Source organism: Mastigoproctus giganteus, chromosome 7 (genome assembly GCF_048544385.1).
Source record: "Mastigoproctus giganteus isolate SK-2022 chromosome 7, ASM4854438v1, whole genome shotgun sequence".
Lineage (NCBI taxonomy): Eukaryota > Metazoa > Arthropoda > Arachnida > Uropygi > Thelyphonidae > Mastigoproctus > Mastigoproctus giganteus.
The window spans coordinates 89332200-89357760 of NC_143581.1; the positions used below are offsets into that span (position 1 = coordinate 89332200).

At 38.2% G+C, this 25561-nt stretch overlaps 1 protein-coding gene across 3 annotated transcripts in view; it reads left to right on the top strand.

Annotated features, from left to right (window-relative positions):
- Prp31 (pre-mRNA processing factor 31) overlaps positions 1 to 25561 on the top strand; it is a 262750-nt gene that overhangs the window by 6646 nt on the left and 230543 nt on the right. For 2 of the 3 annotated variants that reach the window (XM_090376998.1, XM_090376999.1), the window contains exons 2-3: positions 13657 to 13853; positions 21696 to 21753. In XM_090376998.1, the coding sequence (XP_090233124.1) occupies positions 13680 to 13853; positions 21696 to 21753 (232 nt within the window). In that variant the 5' untranslated portion in view covers positions 13657 to 13679. Of the gene's footprint in view, positions 1 to 3364; positions 3424 to 13656; positions 13854 to 21695; positions 21754 to 25561 lie in introns of those variants that run through there. The other variant, XM_090377001.1, reaches the window with a different exon arrangement.

The following is a 25561-nucleotide window of genomic DNA, read 5'->3' on the forward strand; positions in this document are numbered from 1 at the left end:
TGGCGAAGCGTGTAGATTGCTGGAAAAAAAATTTCTTTTTCAGATTCTTTTTTCATTCTGGGTTCTAGTCTGAGTCAAGGAGGGAACAAAATGGAAAATGAAACATGTGAATAAAAATAATAGTCCAACACCATATATAGAAAGGAAAATGGAAAATTGCAAGGAAATTCGCTTTCTATTTTGCCACTTAATATTGTGATTCTGTCATGTATATACATATTTATATTAATTGTAATTATTTAATAAAAAGTAACTAAAATAAAATTTTTCTTTGTTGACCTAAGTAGGAATTGACTTTAAAAATTTTTTTTTTATATTACTTGTTTATATATAACAATCTGAACAGTTTTTGTTTACTCTACTCCTGGAACTAGTGTATAAGCAAAAATATGTGCACCTGTTTGTGTTCTTAGTACCTAACTTCTTAGCCTTTCTCAAGAACTTTCTGGGATATTGCCTGTTCCAATATATAAAGAATTGGAGAATTAGTTTTACTTCTGCTTATGACTGCTATTAAATCATCAAAAGCTTTACTGAAATCTAATTATACAGGGTGTTTCAAAAATATTGGTACAAACTTTAGGGGAGGTAGGTAACATCTAGAGGAATGTGAATCTCATAGGAAACGATAACCAGAAACGTAACGGGAAAGTAGTAGCAGAAGCACAGGAAGCAGAAATGGAACAAGATAGTAATTAGTGGCAAACATTTATTTGACATAATATTAACAATGGAGTACGAGATGGATGCATTTCATGATGTTACAACAGATGCTCCAAGGTTCCACCATGAGACGCGATGCATGCCTGACACCGATGCAGCATGGATTGGCGGACACGGTTGAACACACCTGGAGTTTTTGACAGTAGCAGCAGCGCAGACAAGTCTCGCCACGAGATCCATTTCCATCTCCACAGGCGATTCATACACAATAGATTTGAGGGCCCCCAACAGAAAGAAATCAAGGCTCTATAAATCAGGTGAGTGTGGGGGCCAGGCAACTGGTCCACCATGGCCAATCCATCGACGCGCAAAACGCCTGTTCAAATGGTCACGAACACACCTTCCATAATGGGCAGGCGTCCCGTCATGTTGAAACCAAATGTTGCATCTCACGTTTGCTGGAACATCATGAAGCAACCCTGGTAGAACTTGTTCAAGAAAGATCCAATATTTAGCGGAGTTCATGCGGGATGGTAACAGGTATGGGCCAACTTAGCAGTCACCGACCATACCTGCCCATGCCCACACATTTATTGCAAAGTGATGTTGTGTTGTATGGGGGCACACACTGTATGGGTTGTTGTGAGCCCACACATGAAATAAGCCTCATCCGTGAACAAAACAGGCTGGAAAATTCAAATCTTGAACATTTTCTTGGAGAAACCACCGCGCAAAAGCCACACGTGCAGGATGATCTTGTGGGAGCAGTAATTGAACCCTTTGGAGATGAAAGGGGTGTAAGGAATCATCGTGCTAGATACGCTGTACACTGCAATGAGACACTCCTAAGGCAGAGGCAATGGCACGTTTGCTGGTAGTAGGATTATTCTAGATAGCATTCAACACACTTTCTTTCATGGCGAGAGTTCGTGTCGAACGTGGTCTGCCTGCACTATTCCTGTTACCTCTAAATGACCCATAATCGCACAAATTTTGATGCACACTCGCAAACAAACGGTGGTCTGGTACATGTCTGTCTGAGAAGCGTTCTCCATAAATTTGTTGAGTGGCTCGTCCATTGCCCTCTGCTAATCCATACACTAGGTGCATGTCTGCCAGCTCACAGTTCGTATATCGATGCATGCTCTTCGTGCGGCGACTACCGCGCTGTCTACCGACTTACGGTGACGTTTCCGGTTATGGGTTCCTATGCGATTCACATTCCTTTAGATGTTACCTACCTCCCCTAAACGTTTGTACCAATATTTTTGAGTCACCCTGTATATAAAGTCAGAATTATTCATGGTATCCAGTTCCTTCGATAACTTCATAATAACTATTATGAAGATTGTTTGAGCATGAGCAACCCTGAAGAAATCATTGCTGGATTTGCTCTATAGTTCCATTCCTTTAAATTAAATTACAGTTTTTGAATATTTCCGCAAGCTAGAAGTTTTCTGAATCATCTAACACTACCTCAAAACAAGGCTGTATTCACCGTAGTACTCTTGCTTCAGGCTCCAAGATTGTGGGGCACTGGAATAATGCAGTTACTGTGGTAATTGCATTACTCCAGGTCCTCTGCCACCTTGAGGATGGACCTTATAATATATATCACATAAGTAGCGAGTAAACTGTTCAGCCCATCTAATGTCAAACTGAAGGGCATTAAACAGTTTACTTGCATATTTCTGTAATATGCACTGAAAGAACAGAATTTGTGCGGTTCCTTGGCAACACGATGCTGTCACCCCTCTCGCTAGTGTACTAACTCACCGCTTAGCAAGTATATAGGTGCACTGCATTCACGTAGATTGTAACTCAATGTCAGTGTGGATAAATGTTGAGTTAACTGACTTTGAAAGAGGAGGGTGATAGTGGGTGTCCGATGTATGGGTCACTATCGCAGAGGTGGTACAGAAATTGCACCATCTCCATTCAACAGTATCAAGAGTGTATTGGGAATATGCCATTTCCTGAATAACATCTAATTGTGGACAGTGCTGTGGTCTTTGGATCTTCCACCTAGGAATGCAACAGAATTATTGACCAGTGTTCTCCAACCTTATTTTACTTAAAAGGACTAGTGGCCATCCCAGAATAAAAAATTAAATATATAAGTTTAATATGTTTTTTTATTTATAAATCGTGTATATGGAAGGCATTATATCTAAAATTACATTTATAAAATCACATAATTTTAAAAGATGACAAATAAAAAAGTACAAAATTAAATTGAAGTTCAATTCAAAATGCATGTACTTGAACGTAAATGATCAATGCCATGATGAAATAAAGCCGTATATTGAAGTATTGATGTTTGTTTGTTTTTTGGTTTTTAAGAGCATTAACAACTAAGGCCATATTGCTCCGGGAATATGCGGTGGTCATTCCTTGACCTTTCCGCATCCTCTGTATTTGGTGGTGACGGGCTCGAGCCCCGGTCTAATCAAGAAGCCTATGCTACGCACTGCTGCTTCTTCCCACCTGGCTACGGAGGCGCCTATTGAAGTATTAAATAAAACATATATTTATAATTTTTATTTTCAATTACGTTTTGAAAAACTAAAGTTTTTGTAATTAATAAATATTGATTTATTAAGGATTATCTTGCGCATCCCACTTTTGAGACCACTGTTATAGACAACATTATTTTCACTGTTATTTCCACCCACACAGCAAGAATGAATGGAAATACCTGTGGAATGCTTTTGTGAAGTAGTGTACTTAATGCCTCACTGTGTGACTGCCTGTTGCTAGGTAGGTATCCCATGATTTCTAGAGGTGCACCGAATACATATTTTGGGTTAGTGCCAAATGTGTTTTAAAATTGAGTTTTAAAATCAATATTTCAATCAATCAATAAAATCAATCTACAGGGATGGGATACACTTAAATAGAAAGGGTGCAAGAATGTTTGCTGATGCTATCGAGGCAATGTTAGGTGGGTCGGAAAACTGCTAGATTGGGGGGATACAAGGACTAATAGATTAACAGTAGCCACTGGCAGAGGTGAAAGTGATTCTTGCACTGCTTCTATTGGAATGAGCCGCAGCCTGGAAAATAAGATGCAGGATATTTCAGAGACTGCTGGGAATCATTGGGGTACAAGTAAACACATGGGTTGTGTTAGGGTAGCTAAGAAAAAGAACAGGTACATGTATACTTGTGTGTACACCAATGCTAGGAGTTTAGTAAATAAATTTGATGAATTTGAGGTATTGCTCAAAACATCAAAGGCAGATATTGTGGGGATTTCAGAGACGTGGTGTCACACAGATATAAGAAATGCAGAACTGGAATTTGGGGAGTACAATGTCTACAGAAAGGATAGACAGGATAGGAAGGGAGGAGGGGTTATGCTATTAGTTAAAAAACACATAAAATCCAAGGAAGTGAAGCCAGTCGACATCGCTGGACAGTGCAGTGTCGAGTCAGTTTGGTGTGACATAAGCATTGGGAGATCAAAATTGAGAGTAGGAGTGTGCTATAGGCCTAATGACTCTGATGAGTATAATAAGAAACTGTTCGGAGAAATAGAGTGGGCCAGTAAATCAGAGAGTCTTATAATGGTGGATTTTAATTTCCCAGATATTGACTGGAATTTGGGGGCTGGTCACTCACACAGTAGCAAGGCGTTTGTGGATTTATTGGATGATTGTTTTCTACATCAGCATGTTCGGGAGGCAACTAGAGGGAGTAATACTCTTGATTTGATTATCAGTAGTGATTCTTCATGCATTAAGAATCTGCAGATAAATGAACCACTTGGTGGCAGTGATCACAGTGTGCTGAAGTGGGAGTTACTCAAAGAGGTAACTACCATTAGGGGTAAAGGGAAGGGGTATTGCTTTCGTAAAGGCGACTACAATGGACTGAGACAGTATTTAAATTCTATACAGTGGGATCAACTGATGATATTGCCAACAGCAAATTCAAAATGGGAAGCATTCAAAGAACTTATCGTGGAAGCTACTAGGCTTTACATACCAACTAAGAAATATTGTTCAAGGTTTAGGCCTAAATGGTTGTCAGATGAACTAATGAGGCATATGGCAGAGAAGAAAAATGCATGGGATACATACAAATTAACACGTGACACGGACGCCTATGATAGATACAAGTTGATCTGTAACCAAGTTACAAAGGAGGTTAGGGGCGAAGGCAGATTACGAGAGATCCTTGGCAAGGGATGCGAAGAAAAACAGCAAAGAGTTCTTTACTTATGTAAACTCTAGAAGGAAGGGGATGAATCAGATTGGTCCACTTGAGATCGATGGGTCAACTGTTGATGACCCTGCTCGGGTAGCTAACAAACTAAATGAATATTTTGCATCGACATTCACACATGAGGAGTTATTCAGCGAGGGGAATGCCAGAGGTGTATTCAATTCTAGCAGTAAGCTAGAGAATCTTGTAATAACTGAGAGCAAAGTGGAGGAGAAATTGTTGAAGATAAACACAAGAAAGGCACCTGGGGTGGATGGGATCTATCCAGTTATATTAAAGGAGGCAGCAAAGGAGGTAAGCAAACCCTTAGCCATAATTATGAGAGCTTCCTTGGACTCAGGGGAGGTACCCATTGACTGGAGATGTGCAAATGTGACCCCAATTCACAAAGGGGGATCAAAGGCTGACACAAGTAATTATAGACCTGTGAGTTTAACTTCTGTTCCCGGAAAATTAATGGAGGCACTGGTGAAAGAAGCACTGCAGGATCATCTAGACAAGACTTCAGTTATAGCTAGGACACAGCATGGTTTTGTTAAGGGGAAGTCTTGCCTGACCAATTTGATTGGATACTATGATGCAGTCACAAAAGAACTGGATGCAGGGAATAACTTTGATATTTTATACTTGGATCTTAGAAAGGCTTTTGATACTGTTGCACATGGAAGACTGCTGCACAAATTGGAGCAGTGTGGCATTGGAGGCAAGTTGCTGCTATGGATAAAGGGGTGGTTGAGGGGGAGAAGACAGAGAGTGGTAATCAATGGACACTGCTCATCGTGGACTAATGTTATTAGTGGAGTCCCTCAGGGTTCAGTATTGGGGCCTTTATTGTTTTCTGTATTTATAAATGATATTGATGATGGTATATCAGGCTTAATGTCCAAGTTTGCAGACGATACGAAGGTTGGCAGGGTTGTCAAGGACACTACTGACACTATGCTGCTGCAACAGGATTTGGAAAGGTTGAGCAGATGGGCTTCGAGGTGGCAAATGAAGTTTAACATTGACAAATGTAAAGTACTACATATGGGGAAACAGCAACCCCAGAGCAGCGTATCAACTCTGTGGTACTACACTGACAGTGGTAGAGAATGAAAGGGACCTGGGGGTGGTGGTGCAGGCAGATATGAAGTTCTCTGAGCAGTGCAGACGAGCTGCAAGAGTAGCTCATGGTGTATTGTCAATGATATATAGGAATTTTTCTAGCAGGGATAAGGAGGTGATTATTCCCTTGTATAAGGCAATGGTCAGGCCACACCTAGAGTACTGTATACAGGCCTGGAGGCCTCATTTCAGGAAGGATGTAGAGCTGCTGGAACGAGTACAGAGAAGGGCAACTAGATTGGTGAATGGGACAAAGGGGTTCTCTTACGAAGAAAGGCTTAAGTTTTGCAAATTACAGTGTCTGGAAACTAGGCACCAGCGGGGTGATCTGATAGAGGTGTACAAAGCCTTGAATGGTTTGAGCATGCTCAATGCTGATGGGATTCTTCCTCTAGCTCAGAAAAATCACCTGAGAGGGCATAAATTCAAATTGAGGAAAGACAGATGTAGGATAGATGTGCGGAAATTTGCCTTTAGCCAGCGGGTGGTTGGTGAGTGGAACAGACTTCCATCCCTTGTCGTGGAAGTTGATAGCCTAAATAAGTTTAAGGCTCAGCTGGACAGGTATTTCGAACGAACAGAGGGGTGAAGTGGAAGTGGTTATTTTTATTTATTTATGTTACTTTTTTTTTTTTTTTTTGGCTGATGCTGCATAAGCTTGCTTTCTTGCATCAAATGCCTCTACTAATGCTAATGCTAATTTGACCAAAACCAATACCGAATATCACCGGCATAGAATTAACTTCTGGGATAGTAAATAAATCTGAAATTCCATCAAAAAATATTTATTTAATTATTATTACAATTTTGTCATTAAAAAATATCAGTAGTCAAATTTTAAAAGTTTGACATTATAGTGCAGGAACAACAACTCAGCATTGTTAGCTGCTAGACTGCTCTTACAGTCACTGTACTGCACATTTGTGATACTAAACAGACACTCACTTTCAACTGAGGTAGGCGCCTCTGTAGCCAGGTGGGAAGGAGCAGCAGTGCGTAGCACACGCTTCTTGATTAGACCGGGGTTCGAGCCCGTCACCACCAAATACGGAGGATGCGGAAAAGGTCAGGGAATGACCACCGCATATCCCGGAGCAATATGGCCTTAGTTGCTAATGCTCCTAAAAACCAAATAACAAACAATCAACTGAGGTTGATGGAGAGGCAAGATATTTTTTGTAATTTCTGCTAGTATAGGGCATTGCTGATGATGGCATTGCCACCAAGTTGTTGGGTCTTCCTTCCTCTCTAATAGTTCCTGACTAATGTAAACTCTTACCTCCTCTTCCACTCTTGGACTAGAAGATTTGGTTAATGGTGATGATGCAATTTCATTGAAGCATCCCACAAACTGAAGCCTTGTGCATTGCTTGAAGGAGATGCTTTCAGAATATTTTCAGAAGCAGATTTAAAATTGGTACTCTCACTTATATTTTTTATTTTTAATATTTTTGCTTGCACTTGCTGCTTCACATCATAACTTGAGAAAATTTGGCCTTAAACCCAGAATCTGGAAATGTGGCAATGTAGCAATGTAATTGACTTTCAAGATAACAAAATTGTTTCTGAATTTCCATCTTCATCTCAGCTTTCGTTGCATACACACCAATTTCAGCATCTTCCCTGGAGTAGAATGATAAAAGGAATTTTACAGCAGGTATCATGTAAGAAATACTTGCACTCCCAAGACACATCAATTTTGTTATTTCTTCAGCTGATTCCAGAAAATGAACTACTTCCTCTGCAAGCAATTAATAAGTCCTGTTGCGTTGGTATTGTTATCTGCAAAGTACAGTATTATGGCTTTCTTTAGTTCAAGCAGCCTTTTTAACACGTAATAGCTGCTGTTCCATCTTGTTTGAACATCTTGTATAATACATGAAAAGTCTTTTGTATGTCATGTAGTTTGTCTTTAGCTGAAGAAGAATGATGAAAGTGACCTATCTTTCTGCTTATTGCTGTTGGTAACATCATCAGTGGGACCAACTGATGATGTTACCAACAGCAAATGCAAAATGGGAAGCATTCAAAGAACTTATCTTAGAAGATACTAGGCTTTACATACCAACTAAGAAATATTGTTCAAGGTTTAGGCCTAAATGGATGTCAGATGAACTGATGAGGCATATGGCAGAGAAGAAACATGCATGGGATACATAAAAATTAACACATGACACAGAAGCCTATGATAGATACAAGTTGATATGTAACCAAGTTACAAAGGAGGTTAGGCAGGCGAAGGCAGATTACGAGAAATCTTTGGCAAGGGATGCAAAGAAAAACAGCAAAGAGTTCTTTACTTATGTAAACTCTAGAAGGAAGGGGATGAATCAGATTGGTCCACTTGATATCGATGGGTCAACTGTTGATGATCCTGCTCAGGTAGCTAACAAACTAAATGAATATTTTGCATCGACATTCACACATGAGGAGTTATTTAGCGAGGGGAAAGCCAGAGGTGTATTCAACTCTAGCAGTAAGCTAGAGAATCTTGTAATAACCGAGAGTAGAGTGGAGGAGAAATTGTTGAAGATAAACACAAGAAAGGCACCTGGGGTGGATGGGATCTATCCCGTTATATTAAGGGAGGCAGCAGAGGAGGTAAGCAAACCCTTAGCCATAATTATGAGAACTTCCTTGGACTCAGGGGAGGTACCCATAGACTGGAGATGTGCAAATGTGACCCCAATTCACAAAGGAGGATCAAAGGCTGACACAAGCAATTATAGACCTGTGAGTTTAACTTCTGTTCCAGGAAAATTAATGGAGGCACTAGTTAAAGAACCACTGCAGAATCATTTAGACAAGACTTCAGTTATAGCTCGGACACAGCATGGTTTTATTAAGGGAAGTCTTGAATGACCAATTTGATTGGATACTATGATGCAGTCACAAAGGAACTGGATGCAGGGAATAACTTTGATATTATATACTTGGATCTTAGAAAGGCTTTTGATACTGTTGCACATGGAAGACTGCTGCACAAATTGGAACAGTGTGACATTGGAGGCAAATTGCTGCTGTGGATAAAGGGGTGGCTGAGGGGGAGAAGACAGAGAGTGGTAATCAATAGACACTGCTTGTCGTGGACTAATGTTATTAGTGGCGTCCCTCAGGGCTCAGTGTTGGGTCCATTATTGTTTTCTGTATTCATAAATGATATTGATGGTAGTATATCAAGCTTAATGTCGAAGTTTGCAGACGATACAAAGGTAGGCAGGGTTGTCAAGGACACTACTGACACTATGCTGCTGCAACAGGATCTGGAAAGGTTGAGCAGATGGGCTGAGAGGTGGCAAATGAAGTTTAACATTGACAAATGTAAAGTACTACACATGGGAAACAGCAACCCCAGAGCAACGTATCAACTCTGTGGTACTACACTGACAGTGGTAGAGAATGAAAGGGACCTGGGGGTGGTTGTGCAGGCAGATATGAAGTTCTCTGACAGTGCAGACGGGCTGCAAGAGTAGCTCATGGTGTATTGTCGATGATATATAGAAATTTTTCTAGCAGGGATAAGGAGGTGATTATTCCCTTGTATAAGGCAATGGTTAGGCCACATCTTGAGTACTGTATACAGGTCTGGAGGCCTCATTTCAAGAAGGATGTAGAGCTGCTGGAACGGGTACAGAGAAGGGCAACAAGATTAGTGAATGGAACAAAGGGTTGCTCTTACGAAGAAAGGCTTAAGTTTTGCAAATTACAGAGTCTGGAGACTAGGCACAAGCGAGGTGATCTGATAGAGGTGTATAAGGCTTTGAATGGTTTGAGCATGCTCAATGCCAATGGGATTCTTCATCTTGCTCAGAATAATCACCTCAGAGGGCATAAATTCAAATTGAGGAAGGACGGATGTCGGATAGATGTGCGGAAATTTGCCTTTGGCCAGCGGGTGGTTGGTTGGTGGAACCGACTTCCATCACTTGTTGTTGAAGTTGATAGCCTAAACAAATTTAAATCTCAACTGGACAGGTATTTCGAAAGAACGGAGGGGTGAAATGGGAGTGGTGTGTGTGTTTTTTTGGCTGATGCTGAATAAGCTTGCTTTCTTGCATCATATGCCTCTGCTAATGCTCAAACCATTCAAGGCTTTGTACACCTCTATCAGATCACCTCGCCGGTGTCTAGTCTCCAGACACTGTAATTTGCAAAACTTAAGCCTTTCTTTGTAAGAGCAACCCTTCGTTCCGTTCACTAACCTTGTTGCCCTTCTCTGTACTCATTCCAGCAGCTCTACATCCTTCTTGAAATGAGGCCTCCAGACCTGTATACAAGGTGCGGCCTGACTATTGCCTTATACAAGGGAATAATCACCTTCCTATCCCTGCTAGAAAAATTCCTGTATATCATTGATAAGACACCATGAGCTACTCTTGCAGCCCATCTGCACTGTTCAGAGAACTTCATATCTGCCTGCACAATTAACCCCAGGTCCTTTTCATTCTCTACCACTGTCAGTGTAGTACCACAGAGTTGATATGTTGCTCTGGAGTTGCTGTTTCCCTTATGTAGTACTTTACATTTGTCAATGTTAAACTTCATTTGCCACCTCTCAGCCCATCTGCTCAACCTTTCCAGATCCTGTTGCAGCAGCATAGCGTCAGTAGCATCCTTAACAACCCTGCCAACCTTTGTATCGTCTGCAAACTTGGACATTAAGCTTGATATACCATCATCAGTATTATTTATAAATAGAGAAAACAGCAATGGACCCAACACTGAACCCTGAGGAACTCCACTGATAATATTAGTCCACGATGAGCAGTGTCCATTAATTACCACTCTGTCTTCTGCCACTCAACCATCCCTTTATCCATAGCAACAATTTGCCACCAATGCCACACTGTTCCAATTTGTGCATCAGACTTCCATGTGCAACAGTATCAAAAGCCTTTCTAAGATCCAAATATATAATATCAAATTATTCCCTGCATCCTATTCTTTTGTGACTACATCATAGTATCCAATCAAATTGGTCAGGCAAGACCTTCCCTTAACAAAACCATGCTGTGTCTGAGCTATAACTGAATTCTTGTCAAGATGATCCTGCAGTGCTTCTTTAACCAGTGCTTCATTTAATTTTCCTGGAACAGAAGTTAAACTCACAGATCTATAAATACTTGTCAACCTTTGATCCATCTTTGTGAATTGGGTTACATTTGCACATCTCCAGTCTGTGGGTACCTCCCCTGAGCCCAAGGAAGCTCTCATAATTATGGCTAACGGATTGCTTACTTCCTTTGCTGCCTCCTTTAATATAACTGGATAGATCCCATCCACCCCAGGTGCCTTTCTTGTATTTATCTTCAACAATTTCTCCTCCAATTTACTCTCAGTTATTACAAGATCATCTAGCTCACTGCCAGTGTTTACTTCATCTATGGCATTCCCCTTCCTGAATAACTCCTCATGTGTGAATGTCGATGCAAAACATTCATTTAGTTTGTTAGCTACCTGAGCAGGATCATGAACAGTTGAACCATCGATATCAAGTGGACCAATCTGATTCATCCCCTTCCTTCTAGAGTTTACATAAGTAAAGAACTCCTTACTGTTTTTCTTTGCATCCCTTGCCAAAGATTTCTCGTTATCTGCCTTTGCCTGCCTAACCTTCTCTGTAACTTGGTTACAGACCACCTTATATCTACCATAGGTTTCTGTGTCACATGCTAATTTATATGTATCCCATGCATTTTTCTTCTCTGCCATATGTCTGATTAGTTCATCTGACATCCATTTAGGCCTGAACCTTGAACAGTATTCCTTAGTTGGTATGTAAAGCCTAGTACCTTCCAAGATAAGTTCTTTGAATGCTTCCCATTTTGAGTTTGCTGTTGGTAACATCATCAGTTGGTCCCACTGTATAGAATTTAAATACTGTCTCAGACCATCATAGTCGCCTTTACGAAAGCAATAATCCTTCCCTTTACCCCTGATGGTAGTTACCTCCTTGAGTAAATCCCACTTCAGCACACTGTGATCACTGCCACCTAGTGGTTCCTGTATCTGCAGATTCTTAATGCATGAAGAATCACTATTAATAATCAAATCAAGAGTGTTGCTCCCTCTAGTTGCCTCTCAAATATGGTGATGTAGAAAACAATCATCCAATAAATCCACAAAAGCCTTGCTAGTGTGTGAGTGACCAACTCACAAATTCCAGTCAATATCTGGGAAATTAAAATCCCCCATTATAAGACCCTCTGATTTACTGGCCCACTCTATTTCCCTGTACAGTTTCTAATTATACTCATCAGAGTCATTAGGCCTATAGCACACTCCTACTCTCAATTTTGATCTCCCAATGCTTATGTCACAGCAAACTGACTGGACACTGCACTGTCCAGTGATGTCGACTGGCTTCACTTCCTTGGATTTTGTGTTTCTTAACTAATAGCATAACCCCTCCTCCCTTCCTGTCCTGTCTAACCTTTCTGTAGATGTTGTACTCCCCAAATTCCAGTTCTGCATTACTTATATCTGTGTGACACCACGTGTCTGATATCCCAACAATATCCGCCTTTGATGCTTTGAGCAATACCTCAAATTCATCAAATTTATTTACCAAACTCCTAGCATTGGTGTACACGCAAGTACGCATGCACCTGTTCTTTTTCTTAGCTACCCTAACACAACCCATGTGTTTACTTGTACCCCAATGACTCCCGGCAGTCTCTGAAATATCCCGCATCTTATTTTCCAAGCTGCTGCTCATTCGTATGGAAGCAGTGCAAGAATCACTTTCACCTCTGCCAGTGGCTACTGTTAATCTATTAGTCCTTGTAGCCCTCCAATCTAGCAGTTTTCCGACCCACCTAACACTGCCTCGATAGCATCATCAAACATTCTTGCACCCTTTCTATTTAAGTGTATCCCATCCCTGTAGAAACAGTCTCTCCTGTTAAGTTTCTTAATATCAATGTGATTATATCACATTCCTCTTGATTTTCTGTCCACTTCAGTGCTGTTTCTTTTTGTTGACATTTTACTGTAAAAAACAGAACAATAATAAAACGCAGTTTCGGGCCTATATTATTCTTACCAAATCTGGGGGTAAAGTAAACATGGTTAACTCCAGCGGCTCACATCTAGTGAGTATGGGCTTAGCACACCCAGGGTCCTGAGCTGGATATCTTTAATTCCTCTCTTTCTTGGTGATTCCTTTCTATTTCTCTCTCTCTCTCTCTCTCTCTCTCTCTCTCTCTCAGGGTAACTCGGAATTTTTTTTTGGGCAGTGCAGCATAAGCCTCAGGCTTCCTTGCAACATATGGCTAATAATAATATGAAATGAAGAGAACAAAATATGTCATGGAAAATTGGGTTCACAAAGCGAATGACTACACTCTCACTCATGGCTTCGAAGAAAACCCATTAGTCCTAATCCAATATTTTGCCAAATATAAGATGTAAAAAAACAGAAAGAAATACTCTCGTAGCATAATAAACATTTGTCTTAAATACTACCATTAATAAAAAAAAAAAAAAAAGAAGAAGAAAAATCAGCCTTTCAAATTATTTCGGATAACCGACGTTCTACTGTAATTTCTTTTATTTTACATATGTTTAAAGCAAAGTACAGGATTGACACATTGTTTCAAACTTAGTTATACAATCATCTTTGTGAGTTAATTTTTTTTTTATATATATTTATAGGATTGTAATCATCATTCTCTAACATGTCTCTAGCAGATGAATTGTTAGCAGATTTGGAAGATGCAGGAGAAGCTGAAGATGAGCAACTCTTACAACAAGATGCTCAAATACAAGAGGTTGATGATGTTTCAATGGATATTGATACTCATCATTCCCAGTCAATTCGTGCAATTGCTAAGCTTAGAGACAGTGAACAGGTAATTAAGTATTCAGTTATATCAGGATTTTCTGCCATTTTAAAAAAAATTTTTATTCCTAAATGATTGACATTTTTCGTAACTCATCAGCATAGGAACATTATAGACTCTTGTTAGGAGATTAAAAGAACTTGGCTGCTCAACAACCAGGTTATCTGGCCAGTTATAGCTCACCTAAATTCCAAAGAAGTTATTCTATATAATTTTTCTGTTAAAACTTCAATAATTGATAAAAAGGCAGCTGAATTATAGGCCAAACTTAGAAATGCTGCTAAGCTATCTGCTTTTAAAATTTGATGCTAATTTTGGTTTGGGAAGCCATCAGTTATCGTCCCTGCAGTCATTACTTATCTACAAGGGATATTTAAATTGTTACTCTCCAACAAACTTTTTTTTTCTTTTATAACATATTATGTTATGTTATCAGTATGTATAATGCTGAACGTGAATATGACTGTAATTTCATTGTGATGTCTGGTCTTTGGGGGGGGGGGGGAAACATTTTTGTTTTAATAGCTTATTCAGAAATCATTTAACAAGCTTTAACAAAAGTTGAATTTTTATGAGCTTGAAATGTTTCTGATGTCTGCTGTCAAATTGCATATTGTTCTCCTGGCTTCCTTTATTAGTTTTAACAGTAATTTATAAAGAGGTTCAGACTCCATTTGCTTTTGTACTGTTTATTTTTTTTTTAATGTGAGAAATGTCCTTGTGAAATCTTTCACTGTGTTCAGTGGAAAGATTTCACAAGGAAATTTGGGGGGGGGGATTAAGATGTGAATGATGTAGAAAATTGAATGTATTTAGGCTTGTATTACAACCTAGATCTTTGTATGCTTGCAGGAATTAGTAGTGGCAAATGATGCAAGAAACAATTTATATGGAATCAACCCCCCAAAAAAAAAAAAAAAATCCCCAACATCCTATATCATTTGTCCATCCATCTAACAGTTTGTTTACTACTTCCTTGAATTTATTCTAACTACCCACCTCTATAATGCTATATGGAAATTTGTTCTGACAAGCAACTATCTGTTGGCTGAAGGCAAATTTCTACACATCTATCCTGCAACCAATCATACTTCCTAAATTTGAATTTATGTCCCTCATGTTCATAGTCTGAGCAAGAGGAAGAATGCCAACAGAAGGCATTGAGCTTAAATCCATTCAAGCCCATAAACACCTGTCAGATCTCCTTGTATGTGCCTAGTCTTCAGATGCTGCAATTTGCAGAACTGAAGCCTCTCCTATTAAGAGCAGCCTTTTGTTCCTCCCTCAATAATCTTGTTGCCCTTCTCTGCATGCATTCCAATAGATCCACATCCTTTCTCAAATGAGGCATTCTGACCTCTATGCAGTGCTCAAGGTGTGGGCTAACCATTGCCTTATACAATGGGGATAATCACCACCTTATCCCTAATGGCAAAATTGCTGTATATCATTTATGAACCCCATGAGCTGCCCTTGCAGCCTGTCTGCACTGCTTGAAGAACTTCATATCTGACTGCACAATTATCCCCCCGGTTCTTTTTCATTCTCCATTACCCCGATTGTGGATTACTGCTCCTCATATGAAGTACCTTGTATTTTTCATGTTTAACTTTAATTACCACTTCTCAGCCCATCTGCTTAATTTGTGTAGTCCTTGTTATAGTAGCATATCCTGATTGCTCATAAACTACCTTGTCAATCTTTCCATCATCTGCAAATGATACAAATGATGATGAAACAGCCAGACTGATATGCCTTCATCAAATCGTTAATAAATATAGAAAAACAAAAATGGGCCCAGAACTGAATCGTAGGAACTCTGTTAATAACTAGTCCAAGAAGAGAGTGCTTGTTGATAACCACTCTCTGCCTTCTTCTACTCTTATGGTGATCAGTCTCTGCCTTCACTCAAGCTTTCATTTTATGACCAACTGTTTTTTGTAATTAGGTATCCAGTTTTCCTCTGACCACTTACTGCAGGTATATGGCTCTATCTTCTAACTTCTCCACTAATGCTGGTGTTCCCCAAGGTTCAGTTCTTTTTCCCACTTTTTTTCTCCTATATATTAATGACCTTCTTTCATTGACTGGAAATCCTATCCATAGTTTTGCTGATGATAGCACATTGCAGTCAACCTTTTAGTTTGAGAAATCATGCCATGCACAAACAGCTTCAATTTCTCTCATATCCATCAATTGCCTAAATGGCAATCTCTTGGTATTTCTCCTGTGCGTCAAAGATAATTTAATTAATTTCAATCCCTCTAAAACTCAGTCTTGTCTTATATCTTGCAAAAAAGATTCTTCTGCTTCTATGCTTACCTTCAACAACACTCATATTCCTAGACAAGATCACCAATCTCTATTAGGGATTACCCTGACTTCTAATCTCTTGGCATGAGTGCATCATAAATATTGCTTCCTTTGCATCTAAAAAACTTGGTTCTCTCTTTCCGTTGAGATTTTGACATTAATTTTCTTCTAAGCAGCTACTTTGTACAAATCTCAAATCTTATTTACAGTGGAATATTGCGTCCCCCCCCAAACCTCTCTCATGCTTCTGGACTCCATTCAAAACAGTTTAGGTTAATTAATGACCCATCTCTCTCTCACAAAGTCTCTCTGCCCTCTGTCACATAGACATTCTGTTTCTGCTGCGTGCATTTTCTGTAGATACATCCATGGGCACAATTCTTCTGAATTGGCTTTTATAATTACCCCCCCCCCCCTCTCTCTTCCAAACCAGTCCAAACATATGATGCAACCAGCCAGCATCCTTTTACTGTTTGATTTCAAAATCACAGAACCAACCTTTTTTAATTCCTCATTTATTTCTTCAACTTGCATTTTCTTGAACAACCTCCCCTCAAGCACAATTTCCTGAAAATTGCAACCTACAGAAATTCAAGTCTAATGTTAATGGATGTCTTCTTTGATCTTCTCAACCTTCAATGTATTCACGCTAGTATAGGTTCTAATACTATTCGTGTTTGGAGTTTTCATAAAAACAAAAAAATAATGCCACCCCTTGATCCATAGCAGTAACTTGCCCTTAATGCCACACTGCTTCACTTTGTACAGCAATCTTTTTATGTGCAGCAGTAGAAAAAACTTTTCTGAAATCTGAGTGTATGATGTCAAAACTATTTTTTTGCATACAGTTCCTTTGTTATTCCAGCATATTATCAAATCATATGGGTCAGACAAATTGGCCCTTAACAGATCCATGCTGTGACTGCAGTATAAATGTTTTCCTGTCTAGATGGTCCTGTATTACTTCTTTACCTAGCAAGTGCATTATTTTCCTTTTTTTTATGTGTCATACCTAAGAATTATATGAACACAACTTACAAAATCATTTTCCACCACATTTTATATAAGTTGGCATATTGCCTCACTCAAACTTCCTGGAATAAAACAAATTAGTGAAAACTGAACACAGTCATTGTGTCTTCATATGAATAGCTTGATTACAGTGAGGTTTGATGCAGGCATCTGTGCCACTTACCCAAATTAGTATAAAATTTAAATAATTTATTATTTATTATTTTTTTTTTTACAGTGTGCTACAGCTGCCTATTCAAACTCTTGCTAACTGGGTTCACCTAACATAACAGATAAAAACTGTAGATTTTTGTAACTTAATATTTTCTGTTTATTCCCTAAAGCAAATAATTCAAAAAAAAAATATTAAAAAAACTCTGGATATATTAAAAACAATTATATAAAAGAAAATTACATTTTCATTTTTTTTTTAATATATACAAAGATCTAGTTTGGAAAATAAGTGTCCATTTCATAGCAAAAAAAGAAGTTCTTAAACCAAAATCTTTTTGGATGCTACTGTAAGTAAACTACTAAAACTAGTACAATATTTTGCATTAAGCATGTTTGAATCGCGAGACACTGCAAACATTACAGAAAGATTCATTTAGATCAATAAATTGTGTTTTAATATATATATAGAATTTATTTCACATTATTTTTATCTTCAGATAGTTTATCACTCTCTTGCACTGGTTAATAGGGTAAGCCACTTTTCTGAACAGTTAAGTTTACTCCTTTTCAAAATAACTCCAATTTCTTATAACATATTAGAAGATGTACTGCTGCAGTAGGCAATAAATTGCTTACCTTCTATCTTTAACAGCAATGCGAATAAATCAACATCACAGGATACATGAAATAGTTCCTTTCCATACTTGTACTGGTTTTACTTTTAGAATGACTACTATAAACATTTATGTCCCTGCTAAATGATCTTCATCTTCTTCAAACATTAGCTATATTTGAAAGTCACAGTAAAGCAAAATGTTAATGAGAAAAATCCATTTAAACTTTTACTTTGAATAAAACTTATTTCCATTAAAGTGCAGATTGAGATGCATTTCCAGTGACCTATTATTTGAAGATTTCTTAAGCTTTACGAAAAAAAAAAGAAGAAAGAAAGAGAATCTCCATCTCTTCCATGTCATATAAAGGTATATCCGTTGTCATTTAGTTCTCATGTCAATATGTCTCCTGACAAATTGCTATCAAAATGACAGGTATCTTGGTACGACATTAATATCTCCTGGTTATAGGATAACAAATGTGAAGTTATGTTGGCAAAACATTTGTCGGTTGGTATGTGCATATAAAAAAATTTTCGGTTTCTTTTCTCAATTTCTATTTGCTTTAAATTTTCAAAACTATATCATTTTGTGTAAAATTAAAAAATAGAATAAACATACAGCCAGGCTGCTATTTGAAAAACTTATACCATTTTTCACTTAACACGTTGCAAATTTCCAGTTAGCGTGATTTTTTTTATTATTATTGTTATTATTAGCCACCAGCCAAAAAAAAATTTCTGACTTACCTTGAGAAACACAGAGAGAGAGAGAGAAAGCAAGCAAGCAAGCAAGAGTCAGAAGTAGAAGGGAATCACCAAGAAAGAGAAGAATGATATCCAGCTCAGGATCCTGGCTGTGCCAAGCCCATATTCACAAGATGTGAGCCCCTGGGGTTATGTGATAGTTGAAAAAGATTTGAATCATCCGCTAAGCTTACTGTGTGTTGAATGGGCAATAAACAAGCGTTTGCCCACTGCCTGCCTCAGTGTGTTCCATCAACCATTGGAAGAAGATGTGTTACTTGTTTGTCTCCCGCTAATAAAGTCACATGCAGACTTGCATTTAAAAATTCTAATTTTTAAATGCAAAAAAAAAAATTTTAATTTTTAAATGAGCCACATGAAAATGTTACTGCAAAGGAGATAACTGTAAAAGAACTAGATGAAATCTTTTGTATTGCAGAGAACCTCAAACAAAAGGTTTGAGGTTCTCTGCGATATTTATCACAGAGAACCTTACTTATTAAGGTTCTCTGTGATATTTATTTCGCCATAGCCTAGAAAAGATTGTTGTCAGCAATCGGAAATTGATTGATGAAAAAAAGAAAGCCAACACTGTTCAAATATTTCCATAACAAATAGTTTCTTCATTACGTATTTTATGCCAGAGGTTTCCAAATTTTCTCGGTTCACGGCGCCTTTAGTGTCTCAGTAATTTTTTCATGGCGCCCCTTGGCCAAAAGAAATACCTAACAGTTCTGTTTATTAAGTAGTTAGGTCCAAACAACTTAATAAGTAATGTTGAAACTGTGAACTGCCTTGAGCTAGTAGTTCGTGCAGTGTCCGACATGTCGAGTTTTTGGTGTGTTTCCCTCGAAAATTTAAAATATTCCGCAGCACACAGTTTGAGAACCGCTGTTTTATGCAACAAACATTTAATTCTATAATTATTTTCATTATCGTTTACATGCTATGCAGTTAAAAAGGTATTTTTATTACTCTTTATGGATATTCTGAAGGTCAAAGACCAATTATAATTTTTGCTATTGATTATTATATTTGATTAACGCGTTTCCGTTTTGTGCAATGCGCTCACAGGATGAATTAATTTTGTTAATTGAGGCCAGCCTGTACTATATATATATATATATATATATATATATATATTAATTCAACAACAAACATATTCATTTATTCTGACTTCTAATTAAATACTGCAGCATATGCTTTTCTGTTGTGGAATTAACATTTAATTGTATGAATGAACTTTCGAAGTAAAGAGGATATCTTTATAGACTAATAAAAATAATTTTATGAGCTTGCAATATGTTTTTCTTACTATAAGGTTATATCGATTACATAATAATAGATGTAAATAAAAAATAATGGCCATTATGTTAATAGGACAATGTGAGAATATGGAATTACAAGTTACTACTTATAATTTCGTATTCTCCAGTTTAACCAAAGAGGCATTTCAGAACATGCAGCTTATAGTACCTTGTCATGAATGGGTATTGCATTTGGCAACTGATTCGGTTCCATTCTTGCCAGCAAAAATTAATAAGGTACAGCAACAGTGGATTGGAACATCAGCACTAGAAAGTGGAGGATTGGAAAACATTGCCTGCACTGATGAATCCTGATTCCTGCATTCCATGATAGAGCTCTGATGGAGGAGCAGAATATAGCAAAAACAGCACGAGAACATGGAACAGTCTTGCCAGGTGTCAGAATGCAAGCTTGTGGAGATTGTTTTCTTGGTGCTTGTTTGACCCCTTTATACCAGCTGAGCAACGTTTTGATACCACAGATATTCAAGTTGTCTGGAAATTCTTTCTGATCAGATGCATCCTTTTCTTAATGACTGCAGGTGAATTCTTCCAACAGGATAATGTACCATTTCACAATACCAGAATTGTACAGAATCATTCCACACGAGAGTAAATTTTTCCTGCTGCATTAGCCACCCCTTTTACCAGACTTCAATTCAATTGAACAGCTGTGGGATGAGGTGGAATGAATTATTTGGAAAAGAGATCTTCAACCATCCAATTTTCAATGGTAGGAAACAGTCAACATAGGTCAGAATTCCTGTGGCATACTTTCACACCTTGCTGAATCATGCCATTATGAATCCAAGGCATAATTCTGAGGGCTAAAGAGGGAATTGACTCGTTAATAAGGTGGGGATGCCTAATAAAGTCACCACCTAAAACACAATCCCATACAATGTGTGCATAGTGGCCGACTGGGCTAGCCGGGCGGGTAAAGTGCCTGCCTGGCAACCCAAAGGTCGCGGGTTCGAATCCCACCTCGGGCTTGGATCAAATTACTGCAAAAACCTTGGGAGGTGCATTATGGCCACAGAAGCTGATGCGCCAACAACTTCCAAAAAAAAAAAAGTGTGCATAGTGCTTGTTCCTCTTTTACATTTTTTACCCTCTCACTACATTTTTTTCTTTGCTGAATGACATAAGTCACAGACTGGCTTTCAGCAATATTAACTGTGTAAAATCACTTATAATATATTATAATTTATTTAGTATACTATGTTAACTTCCATTATAATCCAAATGTGCAGCTTTGAATCCAATGCATGCACTTTCTACTTAAATCACTTTTGTTATGACTGTGCCCTGTACTATTTACAACAGTACACGACTGTGTTCCCTACTGTTGTAAATAGGAGACAATGTGTATTTCAAGTTTGGCCTTCAGTCTGCAATGCTTAAATTTTTCCCCCCTTTTAAATGTTTTGAGCAGTGATGGTAGTTTTAATGAATGCTACTTATTTATTTTATGCTACAAAGAATTTGTGCAAAGGATTTTATAATATTCAAAGTTTTGATATATTTAAGTAATCAGATGGGCATCTTGCAGTGGAGTATTTTAGTTCTGTTTATAATTTAACATTATAAATAAAGGCCTCATTCATTATTAAAAGATTAGTTGTAATAATATCATTTTCTCCTTATTCATATTTAAGATTGTTGAGGTGTATCTTTATTTTGCAGTTGGCCAGGGTGATGAAAGATATAGAAAAAAGGAGCAAGACAGAAAGGAAGGAAGAAGGTATATCCATCTGTTTATATAATGTTACATTTAAAACACTAACAAAAAAAGTTGGCGGGTCTTAATGGTACTTGTTACATCAGTAAAATAGAAAAAAGTAATACATCACTCAGTTTTGTCTCACTGTATATTTTTTTTTAGCAAAAATTTAGTTAAAAGCTGAAAGTTGATGTAAATATTGTTTTTACACACCATGATTACATATGTTTACGTCACTATTTTTTGTACATAATCTTCATATTTTTGTATAGCTTTATGTCACCTAGCCACATGGGCTTATTCCTTGAGTAAAAATTCTCTTGAATTTTTTAAAACCATTTTTGCTTCAGCAATAAATCTTTCGTCATTGAACTTTCATCTGTGAATTACACCATTCAGTTGACTGAAAAGCTGAAGTCCAAAGGTGTCAGACACTCAGGCTGAGTGGTGAATGGGACAAAGTAGTTCAAAGTAGTCTTTCAGTAGCTTCCTTTATTTGCAAACTTTTTGCAACTGTGCGTTGAATAATCCATTTGGTTAATTACATTGGTAGTGATTTTTGGCTAAGTGTATTTTCCCATTAGTAATTAGTATATGCTCAGTTCAGAAATGATATTCATTTTTCCTCTCTCACATATGCCCTCCATTCCATTCAGAATAGAGGCACATATTGCTTAAAAAGCTCTTCACTGCGTTAATGTATATGCATTTTTTAAAAAATTTCTAAAAAATGTATTATCAGGGGACAAAAATGTTTATGCAAATCTTTAGGATAAAATAAAAAAAAAAGTTAAAAAAAAAAAAGCAAAAAAACCATTTTGTTTGGAAAAGAGGTTCATAAAGGATGATACCAACTGTATTCCACCGGACACAAAGCACAGTTTTTTTTTTTTTTTTTTTTTTTTTTTTTGTTGGGGAAGTGGTGCCTCCATAGCCAGTTGGGAAGGAACAGCAGTGTGTAGCACACGCTTCTTGATTAAACCGGGGTTCGAGCCCATCACCACCAAATACGGAGGATGCAGAAAGGTCAGGGAATGACCACTGCATATTCCCAGAGCAATATGGCCTTAGTTGCTAATGCTCCTAAAAAACCAAATAACAATAACAACAATGTTGGTGAAGTGGGGTCTTCAATGCATGCAGCATAGGCTCTCAGGATGATAACCAGTGTTATGATTCTTTGGACCAAAATGAGCTGATTATTGTGATATGAAAGCAGCAAAAAGCAAATTAATATTTTCTGAAGTTTTTCAGCTATGAATTTATGTAGAATCCATTTGCTCATTTTGTTACACCTTTCCTACTCGATTCAAATGCAAAAATATGATTTCATTACTCATTTTTGGCTTGAATCCATCTCAGTGGCAGTAATCAGTGATGATTGGTCATCTCTCACAGGGGATATTCATGTGGTGTTGTTGTGGTGGACCCATGGTTTCCCTCATTAGCTGCTGTTGTACATCTTGTGTAGAAGCTTATGCTAAAACTGGCCATTTGTATGTAGTGTGTTGGATGTGTACGTGTAGTGATATGGTGTGTTTTATGTTGTCGGCTGGCACCTGACCCTTAGCAGATGGAAATTAGCAACATCTGGTCACCACGTTTCCATCCCCGCCACCTGTAGGCAGCCAGCATCTGCTATCACCTGCTGGACTAACCCAGGGCCAAAGACCCAGGAGGGCCCAAATAAGGACGAAATGAAAAGGCTATAGAAGGAGAAGTTTGGGAGCTGGAGAGGTAGGAAAGAATGGAAGAGAGGAGGATCAAACAGAGGAACTCTCCAATAGTTAGAAGCTAAAAGAAATAAAGCAAGAATAAAGGAAATAGAAGGGGAGAAGTGGACTGACTTCTCACGCCATGGGAAATAATCCCATGAAGGACCATCCCATCCTAGAAGCTAGGATCAGCAAGATTTCTTGAGATGAGATATAATTATGTGTAATCCCTTGTAGACAATTGCTCCAGGCACTTCGTCAGAGAAACAAGTAACTTTTTTTTTTTAACCTCATTCACACTATAAACAGGTTCCGTGCCTTCAGAAGAACACCAAGAATTTACAAGAATACGATCAATGTCCAGCAGGGTATATTTAGTTGCAATGAGTTTCCGATCATTATCAACCCCAGATAAAATTATCCCAAATTAGCAAGTCTAAGCTACTCTCTGCTTTTTAAAGCAATTGAGGCGAACATGTTCAGTGCTATTAATAAGTGCAGGTTTATTTCCCATTGTGAAGGTATCTGAAACAAGCTGGAGTTCATGCCTGTAGTCTTAATAATATTGACAGTTGAAAATAATGTGGTCAATACTCTCTTTCTGTCCAAAGACAAAGTGGGGTAGGAGACAATCCTAATTTAAATAATTTGCTGTTAATACTCCTGTGACCAGTGAGTAAAAATGTACCGTGCAATTCAGGTGCAAACCACAAAGATTCTCTCTTCCTAAACTCCTTCACCGATGGTAAAAACTCTGTTCACGGTGCCAAGTTCTGAAGTGGACCATTCTCTTTGCCATTTATCTATATAAATAGCCTTCTCTTCTCAGATGTTAAAGAAGCATCTAGGACAAGTTGCACATCATCCAAAATAATGGGTATTGATTTCTTCAGGTGATACACCATATACCTGTATTGTATTTCATAGTGCAGAAGTAATTTTCCCAATAACACCTGCAAATCCATAGTAGAAGTAGTTCTACACACCCGTGACATTATGAGGAGGGCAGCATGCTGGGCCCACAGAAGCTGTTTCATAATTGTAGACTCGTTGGCCCCAACACTCCAGCTGCATAAGCAGTGATAGGTAAAAAAACACAATTATAGTATAACCTGAGAGAATAACCTCTCAGGCCTCATTCCTGCCTGGTTACCTGTCTCAATCGGGATAAGAAAGACTTGCACTTCTCTTTCACATACCTTGCATGCGGCAGAAAACTTAAGTCATCATCAAGTTGAATACCTAAATATTTTGTCATGGCGGTATATTTAATTGTCTGTCTGCTATACTTTACAACTGGTGGACGTTCTGTATCTAATTTTCCTTTTAAAAGCATCTGCGATGTTTTAGTTGAAATCTGCAGTTTGTGAATTGCAGACCAAGTTGAAAGTTCTTGTAAGACGAAGTTAGCTATGTCTTCCAGATTCTTCCTTGAATTGCTGCAGACAAGGATGGTAAGACTGTCTGCATAGGTAATCATCTTCATTGCTTCAAATTTCTTGACTAGCCATAAATCAAACACCACATTCCAACATAGGGGCCAAGAACTGATCCTGTAGGCATTTACAAGGTCTCTAGACATGTTCCCAGAACCTCTCCATGGCACTCTGCCACTAAAGGGTGTCAAAGGCCCCTTTGAAGTTCACAAAGAGACCAAGCAGGTATCAGTTTCCTTTTGCAAAGTAAGGAGTTTGGCAATTGCATCCTCGGTCCCCTTGCCACGAGTAAAACCAAATTGATCCAGAGATGATTCTGCTTTATTGGTGTGAATAAATAATAGCTGATTAGCAATCACTTTTTCCAGTGCCTTGCCCATAACTGGAAGCCGGGTCATCCTCAGGTTTCTCTGGATGTTTAAGGAGTATCTTAAGATTTGCAATTTTCCAGGCTTTCAGAACAACTCCATGTTGAAGACAAGAATTAAACAGCTTGAGAATAAAAGTAGAAGCAACTTTCCAGGCTCTTTTGAGGACGTCCACCTCAAGACCGTTAAAACCTGGACATTTCCCAGAGCGCATTGAATTTATTGCTTTATCTCTTCAAATGTGAAAGGAGGCTCTTCAGACTGCCCAATATAAGTTGAATTTTTAGATTTAATTTCCACCTGCTCTGGT